Source organism: Marmota monax, unplaced genomic scaffold, assembly GCF_021218885.2.
Source record: "Marmota monax isolate L192 unplaced genomic scaffold, Marmota_monax_Labrador192_F-V1.1 WCK01_AAM20220418_F8-fsc00002, whole genome shotgun sequence".
Taxonomy (NCBI): Eukaryota; Metazoa; Chordata; class Mammalia; order Rodentia; family Sciuridae; genus Marmota; species Marmota monax.
Window position 1 is genome coordinate 32,876,973 of NW_026693571.1, and position 12,254 is coordinate 32,889,226.

At 34.8% G+C, this 12,254-nt stretch overlaps 1 protein-coding gene across 1 annotated transcript in view; it reads right to left on the bottom strand.

Moving 5' to 3' along the window:
- Positions 1-2,962: 2,962 nt before the first annotated feature.
- The window catches only part of Tmem144 (transmembrane protein 144), a 33,965-nt gene continuing 24,673 nt past the window's right edge, over positions 2,963-12,254 (bottom strand). Inside the window, exons 11-12 of the mRNA XM_046459242.2 lie at positions 11,215-11,268; positions 2,963-4,654 (exon numbers count right to left, since the gene is read on the bottom strand). Of these exons, the coding sequence (XP_046315198.1) occupies positions 4,571-4,654; positions 11,215-11,268 (138 nt within the window). The 3' untranslated portion in view covers positions 2,963-4,570. The remainder of the gene's footprint in view (positions 4,655-11,214; positions 11,269-12,254) is intronic.

A 12,254-nucleotide genomic window follows, 5' to 3' on the forward strand; every position in this document is an offset into this window, starting at 1 on the left:
CCCCCCAAAGTCCAAGAGCTTAGAAGAGTTCTAACTTATTATAGCAAAAGTAAAAAACCAAACCAAACCAAAACAAAAACCCCCAAATCAAAAAACAAAACAAACTCACTTATACTATAGAAAGCATCTGAGTTCCAGGGCACACAGCAGGATAAACCACAGTGGTGCCAATGGGGGGAGGTGTCCTTGAAGAGGATGGTGGGACCCTGGCCCCATCCTCACTTTTGGTTCACACTCATGAGATGACAGTTTAGCTCTGCCACAATCTCCCTGCAATTGCCATGTTGTAACCACAAATAGAGGTCTAAAAGCAACTTGTCCACCCAATCATGAACTGGAACCTCTAAACTATGAGCCAAAGTACCTTTTTCTCTTTATAAGTTAATTATATCTGGTATTTGTATATAGTAATGGAAAGCTGACTAACATAGTATCACAATGAATGATGAAAACTTCACAACATGTAACACCCATTCATGATAAAAACTCAGTAAACTACAAACAGAAGACAATATCCTTCATCTGAATGGTGTCCCCATTGTCATTTTTATTTAAATAGCAGTGGAGGGCATTGATAAGGGAATAAAGCAAGAAAAAGAAATGAAAGACACCAGGATTGGAAAATATGAAGTGCCTCATAATTGCTACTAAAAATATATTTTTAAAACTATTAGAACTAGACTAAACAGCATAGCACAGGCTCTGGGATGAGGGATGCCCTTTGGCTGTGTCACCTGATGGCAGGTGGAAGAAGGCTATGGTGGGAATGTGTATTTGAGCAGGTAGTCAGATCTTGGTAACAGACTCATATTTTTATAATTGTCCTCTCATGAGAACTACTGAGGGATCCCACCAGAACTACTCTGCATCCTCCATGATCTAAAGAGCTCCTGTTAGGCTCCACTTCTTAAATGTTCAGTTACTCCTCGTCAGCTCCACCCTGGGGACTGATTTTCCAATACACGAACCTTTGGACAGGACACAATTAAACCATAAACAAACTATAACAGATAATGATAAGATGTTCTTCGATGGAAAAACAAATAAATAACAAAAAAAAATCCAATTTTTTTCCACTTGTGTCATGCACTGTGCTAGGTTCTTGAGATATAAAGATGAATAAAACAACGTCTCTCAAGGAGTTCCCAAGTAATTTTAGCTCTCCTATACATATGGAATCGATATGATGCTCATATATTTTTGGAGAAGAAGATGATAGAGACTTTGTTGGGAAAAAAAATTGAAATTAATTTAATACAATCAAAATTTTATAAGTGAAAGGGAAGTTTATAAAATCTTTAGTTATGTAAATTATGCCAAATGATAATGTGTTTACAAGTACCTTGCTGGTAAGAGGAAAACACAAAAACATGATCTGAGTCTCAGGAGAACCTATGAGGGCCTTGGACTCCCATGTGGATGCTGCAATCAGTCAGAGTGTCTGGCCCATCTTCTCCACTAATGAGTCTCACCTTCTCTTCTAGTGATTCATTTCTTTAGGTCTTATGGGAAAATCTCCATTTAGAAATTGGGATTTATGTTTGCTTTCGTGAAATCTTGTCAATATGAACTGTGTTAGAAATCTTATAGCTGGAGTAACAAATAATTTATCTTAAGGCTATGAAAACAGATCTAGCCACCAACCTTTTGGATGTGATTTAGCATTGGCAAGTTAAGTGCTCTGAACCAAAAAAAAAAAAAAAAAGGAGAAAGTTTAGTTATTATTATTATTTATTTGGTACTGGGGATTGAATTTAGGGGCACTTGACCACTGAGCCATATCCCCAGCCTTATTTTGTATTTTATTTAGAGACAGAGTCTCACTGAGTTGCTTAGCACCTTACTTTTGCTGAGGCTGACTTTGAACTCATGATCCTCCTGCCTCAGCCTCCCCAGCCGCTGGGATTACAGGTGTGTGCCACCGTACCTGGCTGTAATTATTATTATTTTTTTTGCCAAATGAAATCCACTTAAACAGATTAGTTTAAAGCATTTCCTGACCTCCTTAAAAATTATAAAATTCAATGAATTATCCATCCTTTTACTTTCTTTTTTTTCCTCTAGGAATGTAATATAGAATATTGTCTAATTTTAAAATACAATATTCTCCTCTTATAAACAAGGAACATGTTCTAAGATTTCCAGTAGATGCCAGAAACCATGGACAATACCCAATGCTACATACAGTATGTTTTTTCCTGTACGTATCTACCCGTGACAAATTTTAATTTATTAATTAGGCACAATAAGAGTAATATATGTATATTCTATTTTTAGCATAAGTATTTATAGAAAGTATCTATTATTTTGTTTATTGATAATTTACCTAAATGACATCATGGTCCACCCACAGATCTATAGTATGGGATTCTTCACTCTACATGTTTTTCAATATTGACAACGACAGGCTTAGTAGTCAGTAACTCTAGGTTATATCAGTACAAAAGGAATAAAAGAAGGTTGGGTTGCTCGGGGGCTGCTTCTTCTACTTAGCGTAGTACCGTCTGTATACACAACATGGCAGGGGCTCTATTATAAAGGTTACCATTTGAGATAAAGTAAGAAGACCAAGCTATAAAAAGTTCAACACAAGAATCTGGCTATACTGGTCAATGCAAAATAAATCCTCAAAACCGCAAGAGAGTTAGGCATTCACTTCCCTAGGTGAACAAACAGAGAGGATTTTGCAATTGTCCATTTAGACTAACTTCTAAACAGTAAGCCGTTTGGCTATCATTTTGAAAAGACTTGGGTTTTTTTTTGTATACAATTCTTATTAACACTACAGTTATTGTCTGGCAGCAGACAGTACAGCAGTATATAATAAATTGTCTTCTTTTCCACCCATTTTTCTTCTGCAGTTATTTCATGCTTAAAATTTTGCATACAAGTTCACAATCTTAACTACAAAATAATTAAAACTGTCCAATATAATGTTTTAAAATATATTTAAAGAATAAAATATTTTTTTATCATGTTAATTTATTTAAAAGTTATCAGCATAATTTAATGACAGGTTAAAATTAAAATGGGCTTAAGGAGTTAATAATCAAATATTTATTTGTATTAGCAGTTCAATAATTATATAGGGACTCCAGTGTCCTTTTTCATATGGAGGAACCAAAGGTAATTGGATGGAGGTTAATAAGGATAGTAGCTCTGAAAAGGTATTTTCCAATTTGTAGACATTTTCCCTTCAAATAACATTTAATAGGGAACAATTATACAGTGCTTGCCAAATACCAGGCACTCACAAACATTACATATTGTAACTGTATACTAGTCATGTGAGACAGGTACTACCATTAACCCCACTTTGCAAATAAGGAATTTGATAACAATGAGCTTGGGAACTCGTCCAAAATCAAATGATTAAAATGAAGCAGAGGTGGAATTTAAACTGGTGCAGGTTGTCTTCCGAGTTTATGCACTCATACAGAATGTTGTTCTGTTTCTCTAGCACACACACACACAAAATATGTGTTATCAGGTGGGAGCAGGTGAAATTTACATTTGAACAATAGTTCTATTGTGTTAAGGGTTTGAAAACCATGTCAATGAACATTGTATTAGTAATTCTATTTCCATTTTCCTAAATAAATAAAACTATTGCCATGTCATTTTCTTTCCAGTGGTCTATTGGAAACCACTAGTTTAAATAGGAATAAAACAGAAAGCCTCCATTTAAAATGATTTCAGATAAGTATATTTTAGAAAAAAAAATGTAAATGAGTGTTGGTCCCTTTAAATTGACCTGATAAGCTAGAACCTTACTTTACCAACTCTAGAATTTTCCCCAAATTCATAACTGTGCACATATGAATAGATGTGCAGTTAAAAATGCATCTGTGTGTGGACTTATGTATGCATGTGTTACATTTTGTACATATCCTCAATGGTGGAAAACTTTTGTTCTCTGAGGATGGATTTATTTGGAGATAATCAAGGTATTTTAAGCTAAGATGGGCCGATGATGTAGAGTTGAACAATATTAATTGGAAGTAAAAATAAGTTTTGAATTATTTTTTCAGTTAAAAATAATTCAATGGTCTTTTAAACCTGTAATCATCAACTGTGACATTTACTTTTGTTAGCAAAATATCCAAGTATCTTTGCAATTTAATTCCATATGGTGAGTCTTCTCCTTCCCCCTCCACCACAGGCCTTTATTTCTGTTTCTCTTCATTAGTAAGTTAGAAATTTGGATGGTAACTTCTTTGTATATGAACTCCATGCTGTTTTCTAGATTATGCAACACCAGGTATACTTTGTGTTAAAAGAAACGAAACAAACAAAAATCAGCATTGTTAGATGTAATGCTACATGAATGTACAAATTTCAGGCACCTTGTAAAGTCCTACCCTCATTAACAGTTCATCAGAAGAATTTTTCATTTTTATAGTAGACTGAAACATAATTTTCCTCCATTTTCACATTTATGAGGGAAAAAATCAGAAGTGGTTGAGATCCATTTGTTGTATGAAAGTGAAACTCTTCTCAGCATAATCCCTCTCTTGTCCAGTAAGGGAGTTCTCCTAACCACTGCTGCCATCTGCTGGTCTTGCGATGTTTAGATTTTAGAAAAAGCTGTGCATAAAGTTCCACTCAAGATGATGCAAAATGCAAGTATCATTAATAGGTAGTTTCGTAGACCCTGAAAAATAAAATAGAATAACAGCAATGAAGAAACTGGAATAAACTGCTTTTATGAAAACAGAAAAGCCAGAAGAGGCAACTCTAAGCAGTCATGTACATAACTGCAGTCCATCCATCCAGAATGGATGCAAGGGAACCAGTAAGGAGGCTCCTGCAGTCCTGTGTTAAGCTGAAGTATTTTATTTCCTACAAGATCTATCTCTAGGGGTACAGAACGATTGACTTTAATATCTCTCTCACAAGAGAGAAAAACCAGATTCTTTCAAGATTGCTTAGTATCTTACTATCTGCTCTACACACCTGGTATTTTTTTTCCCCCTACCCTCTCCTAGTAATAATCCAAATTCTTTTGAAAATTTGCAAAATTCTCACTAACTCACCCACAGTGAGCACCAACTATGCATGCCCTAACCCAGTTAATCACATACTACAAGTGACAGGGATTAATCAAGTAATTACCCAGAGGAATGCTATAACATGAAAGGGGTGTTCATAAAGGAAACCATTGTGGTTGTCTGAGAGTGTGTTATAAGACTCTTTTAAAGCTGGTTTGGAAGGTGGGGAGTTAGACTTCTAATTATGAGTATCGATGGATTGCCCAGGAAAATAGGGCTGCAGTCAAGACTCCAAGTAGAAGGAATTTTATGTGCTGTTGTAAGAGAAAGCATGATACTTCCCAGGGACTAAAACAACAGTCTACTGGAGCAAGGAGAGGTAAGTGGAGCTGATGAGGTGGAGGGCTATGGATCTGCTTGAGCATTCGGAACTTCTTATGCTTTGGGCTTATTATGCAATGGGAAGACATTGAAGGAATGGACAACTGTGGGTGCTGAAAAGATCAGGATTGCATTTTGTAAAGCTTACACTTTTTGAAGTATGGGGAACAAATCAGAGAGGGCCAGAATGGATGCAAGGGAACCAGTAAGGAGGCTCCTGCAGTCCTCCAGGGAAAGATGAGGAAGAGTAGATGGAGAGGTGGACACCAAACTAAAGCATGAAGAAGAAATGCAGACAGGTGTGAACTATGATGAAGACTAACTTTCCTAGCCATATATGAAGCACTGGTGTTAAAGATGGGAAACTCGGAGCACCACATCCCAGTGTAGCTCAGTCCATTTTTGGACTCATAAAGAAATATCTTCCTGTGTTAAGCTGAAGTATTTTATTTCCTACAAGATCTATCTCTAGGGGTACAGAACGATTGACTTTAATATCTCTCTCACAAGATAAACCCTCAAATAGTGAAAAATAACTATTTTATATCCCCGGAGGCATCTCTTTTCCTGGTCAATAGTTTAGCTCCTTTGAGCATTTCTCACAAGGAATGACTTCAAACTCCCTCACTGTCCTGGCCAATCCCCTCTGAATGACTGCTAGTGGGTATATATCATTCTAGGGAGATGAACCCCAGTACTCTAAGGCCAAGATTGTCCAAAATAAGACAGGGCTAATAACCTCTAATTTTAGACATATGTTCTTAGATCATTTTCAGATCTTCTAATAATGAAATCACATGATTCTATTGTTAGCTGTTCCTCTTTAAAGGAAAAAATAACAGTTATTTAATTATGTCACATGGAGGACACACAGGGGTTCTGAGAGGAAAACAGAAAAGCCAGAAGAGGCAACTCTAAGCAGTCATGTACATACTGCTTAGAGTTGCAGAAAACGGGGCTGATGGCCTCCCTCTTGTGATAACCCTGGCCACTGGGGTCTGCCAGGCTAACTGTGAAGCTACACAAATTTGGGGCAAAACTTCGGGGAAGGCTGTGGGAATGGGGTGCTCTGTCAGCTGACTTGTACAGGAAGTGGGTTCATAAAAGCAGTATCCTGGGGCCTGTCAGGGGTGGATCCTCAGGGCTGAGCTGGACTCCTAAGTATCTCCACCAGTGCTATCCACGTAATCAGTGAGGAGCATGCACCATTTGGGTTCCTGTGGACAGCCTGGCATACAACACACAAAGGCCTAGGGAGATTGTTTGCCCTTGCAAAGATCACAAGGGGTGCAGAGATTTTCTGTCCTGACTGCCCTTCTGTCAGATCTGCTTTGAGTGATACCCAGAAAGGGCTAATTGGGCTCCTCCAGGGAAGTAGGGTCAGGGTGGAATAGGCCAGGCTGGCAATGTATGCATCACTTTGTTTCCTGGCTACCCAGGGGAACTGTCATGGCAAAGGGTGGCTTTTGTTGAGTCTCACTCTACCTCCTTCACTGATCCTTAGAGGTCTTAAAATGCAGAGATCAGAGGTAGATGTGTGTACAGACATTAGACAAAGCAGAAATGGTATCCAGGATGGGTCAGATGTGGACTGCCAAGGAAGCTGTTCTTTCATATTACTAGCTCTTAAAACACCTAATGTCAAGTAATATATAACCCGAAACAACCAAAATTGTATGTACCTCTTTTTTCAACTTTATAAAGAATTGTGTCAGAAAAAAATTTCAAAAATTCCCTCTGTTTCATGGTCAGAGATAGATCTTGCTAAGCTGGTTGAATCATCTGATTCTCTGTGAACATCTTCACTCCTTGAAGTCAGTTTAATCACAACTTATATAAGAGAAACAAAACCTTGCTAAGTACAGAGCTGCTAACACATCCACATCCACACTGGCCAGGCGCAGTGGCTCACACCTGTTATCCTAGCTACTCAGGAGGCTGAAAGCAGGAGGACTGCAAGTTTGAGTCCAGTCTCAACAATTTAGTGCAACCCCGTCTCAAAATACAAAATTGAAAGAGTTGGGTATGTACCTCAGTGGTAAACTGCCCTTAGCTTCAAGTCCTAGTACCAAAAAACCAAACCAAACCAAACCAAACAACCATACACATAAATCTTGCACTAAGGCAAGATATTTCCCAATATCTTTTTCTTAGCTTTCAGAACTTTAATCTTCTCCTAGATAATAATGTTGCAGCAGAATAGACACTCAACAAAAATTTGTTCAAAGAATGAATACATTCATATGGTTTGTAAATGTGGTTTGTGAATTAGAAATTGATGTGATTATTTAACTTAAAAAATGGGGCTTCAATTATAAGCACTCTACAATTTAATTGTGTGGACACTTTGCTAAGTTCTGTTTTATTATCTATAGAGCTAGAAGAATAATGTTCTCAGGCAAAAAAAAAAAAAATCCCCTTCAAGATTAAGAATCAGAATCAGCCCAAACTGTCCAGTCTCCTACAGAAAAAGACCAACTATATTTGAGCAGCACCAAGTTTTCCTTTATTGAAGTGAATATTAACTCCTGGAAAGTATACGCTAAGAACCAAGCTAAAAGCTTTTAACTTTGATTTCTGAAAGAGTTGCTAAATAATAGATCATCTCATTCTTCATCTGAGAGTAGCTACTAATGTATAAATTGTGGGAATAATTCTTTGCATTGGTATTACTGTAGACATACTGACTGAAGTGTTTTAGTAAAAATGTGATCTATAACTTTCTTAACGTAATTATTACTTCCCCAAGAGTAATGGAAATCAAGTACAAAAGAGCATCAGAAGTGCAGAAATGTCCAACTGATGGCTTTAAACTAAACCAAATCATTAAAACTCTTTCACATAAAAGGTGCTCTGACCGCAACCTAAAGTCCTGGCAGGTGTAGGTTGTGGAATTTTAAATATTTCCTAAGGACTACTTCAAGATACACATCTGGCAAGATCTAAAAGCCATAAAGATAAAGGTTTTGCTTTTGGTTTCTTTTACAGTTTAAATAGTTTCATCTTGTTTCTAACAAAAAATACTTTAAAAAATACTTGGGAGGATTTTGGGTCTAGTATGTAGTGTTTATTTTTCATAAATTGCATGTAAAGTATTTAAAAATTTAAATATCTGTCAAGAAGTAATTAGACATCTGCACCTAATGACAAATACCACTAGACAGCCCTTAAAAAAATGCTGTTTTTAGGGAGACTTATAAGTTTTTTTTTAACCCAAGAAATGTCAATAATCTCCTCTTTGCTTTGAGCTTGGTTCTCTCTCCCTTTTAATATCTGTAATTTTTATCGTAGTCATTTTTCTATAAATAGAAAAGAGCAGAGAGTCATTTCTATATTTAAAAGTCCTCATTTTTATAAGAAAATTGTCCTAGCTAATCTAAATTGCATATGTTTTAAAATATGGAATGTGCTCTGTCATTTTTCTAATATTTATTTTTTGCCTATTTTTATTTACATAATAGACAAAACTTTAAAATCTACTCTGGAAATTGAAGACAGGGCTCCACTGGGACTTTATAGGAATCATGCTGAATGGAATTAAAGAGAACTGCCTAATTATAACCATGAATTGTCCTATCAGGAATATGTCAAGTCTCCCATTTGCTCTGATTATCTATGACCTATGGTAAATTTCTGTAGTAAAGTAAAATCCTTTATATATCTAGCACATTTCCTGTTGTTTTTCTTAGATTTTAGTGGGTTTTTCTACAGTTAATAATGACATTAATTTTCTTCTTTTTAATTGGTAAGGGGTAGTGTATTAGAAAACTGTTGATTTTTTACTATCATAAACCTTACCAAGTGATCTTATTGAATCTTCAGATTTCAGCTCATTCTTTTAATTTTTTTTAAAAAATTATATAATCTGCTAGTGATAAAATTTTCCTTTCCTTTTCTCTATCTATTCTTTTATTTCCGATCCTTGTCTTAACAAACTGTCTAGAAAGTGCTGAATAATCCTGGTAGTAGAGAAATCTTTGACTTTCTACTTATAAAGAACTCTTTTTTCACCTTAGACATGTATTTTCTGTTGTTTGTGGTGCTGGGGATCAAACCCCAGGCCTTATGGATGCAGGCAAGTGCTATACCAATGAGCTACACCTTTAGCCATGTTGTGGTTCTTTGATAGACATCCTATACTAACTAAAGTTTCTGTCTCTCTCTAGGTTATTAGGAGGTTAATGTAGTACATATCACCCCATCTTTTCTCTGCTTATCCGGTATTATAGTAAATAATATTAATTGATTTGCATATCATGAGCTCTCCTTGCATTCCTAAAGTGAACACTAATTGGTCATGGTACAATGGCCCTAAAAATTACTTTTCTATTTAGTCTGAGGCATATTTTTGAAGATGCTTTTAGTATTGTTATGGGCAATGAATTCCTGGATAAGATGCTAAAAGCATGGAAAATAAAACAGGAACTGACAAATGGGATTACATTAAATTAAAAAGCTTCTATACAGGATAGGAAACAATTGACAGAGAGAAGAAAGAACCTACACAATGGGAGAAAATATTTGAAAGCTGTTATCTGACAGAGAATTAATATTCAGTATATATAAAGAACTCAAAAAACTTAAAAACAAGTAATCTAATAAAAATGGATAAATGATCTGGACACTTTTTAAAAGAAGAAATGCAAATAGCCAATAAATATATGAAAAAATGCTCAATAATCTTAGCCATCAGGGAAATGTGAGTCAAAGTTGAATTGAGATCCCATCCCACCCCAGTTAGACTGACTATTATTAAACAGAACAAAACAAAACCAATAATAATAATAAAAAAAAACCATTGGCTAGAATGCAAAGAAGTTTTATTTACATAATAAGCCATACACAATGTGACCTTTAAAATGAAAAAACTTCATTTAAAATGATCAAAGTGCTTTAAATATAAAACTGAATAATCATTTTAAAGATCAGCTAAGAATACATTTACTTTATGATTCCCAGAGAACAGCAACATCAAATCTTAGTAGCAGGATACTATATATTAAATAGAAAATATTGTTTATGATGCCTTGGCAGAAATTCTTTGGATTTATATTATCTTTAGTTAAAAAACATTATACAATTTTATTATCATATAGTCCTCAACTGAAGATTCTTTCCACTAATAAAGGTACATGAGAAAAGTTCTAAATTATTTTGTAATGAAGCACACACACATTTACTAGAACTATTTGATGAATGTAATTTATAGTTCCCACTATCATATTTGAAATGGGAATAGTAGCCATCTGTTACCAAACTGCTTTCCTAAAAAGTTGCTGGTTTGAACAGCTTATGGACCAACATAAAGACGCAAGACCAAATTCCATTTTCCTCAAGAGACTTTTTTTTAAGAATTTTCTTTAATTTAAATATTTTATTAGTTGTTGATGGACCTTTACTTATTTATATGTGGTGCTGAGAATCGAACCCAGTGCCCCACACATGCCAGGCAAGTGCTTTACCACTGAGCAATAAACCCAGCCCCCAAGAGACATTTTAACCTTTGATATACGAAAAATTTCATGTTATTTATCTATATTATTTTACACTAAACAAATTTCTCTCTATTATGTTTTATTAGGTTATTTAACTGTAATCCCCTTCAGGGAAATTAAAGCCAACTGAAGTGGAAAGAGACCTGATAAATAATAATAATTATTACACACCTAGTATTTTCTTTCCTATTTAGATATTAGAACATTTTAAATGTTGGTCTGTCAATCCATCCATGTATTGTCTACCTTAGGCCTTGAAGTCACATATAGTTTTCAGGAAATAACACAAATATAATATTAAATACCCTTCTTACCTGGCCATAATCCAGACATGCTCTTATACATACCTGTATTTCCTTAAAAATGAAAACACCCCACAATGCAGCTATAAATCCTGGTCCCTTAAATAAAAATAAGAACTTTAATTAAATTGGATATTTTTCTTACAAGTGTGCTCTACGTAAATATAGTAAGTTTGAGATAATATATAAATATTTTCATGGAAAACTACCCATAATCTCAACCATAACTTTATATTAAACTAAACATAAAGTAACATTAAGTAAAAAAAGAAGTCTTTTTCTTTATGGTTTTTATTTTTATTATTTTGATGATGCTATAATATTTTTTACCATAGCATATTTTTCTTTAATGTGATACAATTATAATAAGTCATTTCAATATACAAACAGCTTATTCTTATTTTTTTCCTATTGAGAAATAGACAGTAGAAATGGAATTAAGAAGATAAAGTGCACCAACAAACTTTTTCTTTGGCATAAAAGTCTCATAACTGAAGAAATTTCAGCGTGTTCTTTGGGCCTCGCAAGCAATGTGCACATGAAAGAAAGCAGCAGGTACTTTTTTTTTTTTTTAAAAAAGTTACTTCTGCAGAGACTCGAGAATGCCTAACACTAAACATAAATAAGTGCTGAATATGCTTACATGGAAAGATTAAAAATATATATAATGAAAAAGAATACAAAAGGAGGAGAGAACATTAACCAGGAGACAAAGACAAAAATGAAATAATTTAGAAGAAAGAAAATGAGAAGAAATGGGATGAAGAAATAGAATGATTCTGCAATATGAAAACTTTAAGTTTTGATTTAATTTGTTCTCAGTCAACAAGGAATAGAACAACAGAGGAATTGGGGTTAACCATGGTCTTTGTGGAGAAGATGTGTCACATCAGCATGTTTATGATCCTTTTGGAACCCAGCAGGAGCTCTAGAAGAGTTTCAAAATAAATGATTCCAAAAAGTCTTCCTCCATTACTCCTCCACCTGTCTAAGTGACTGTGTCAACAAAGTTTGATTCCACTCTGGCACAGGAGTGAAGCAATAAAAATATTTTCCTCTGTGTTTATCAGCATCTGCAAAGTCAA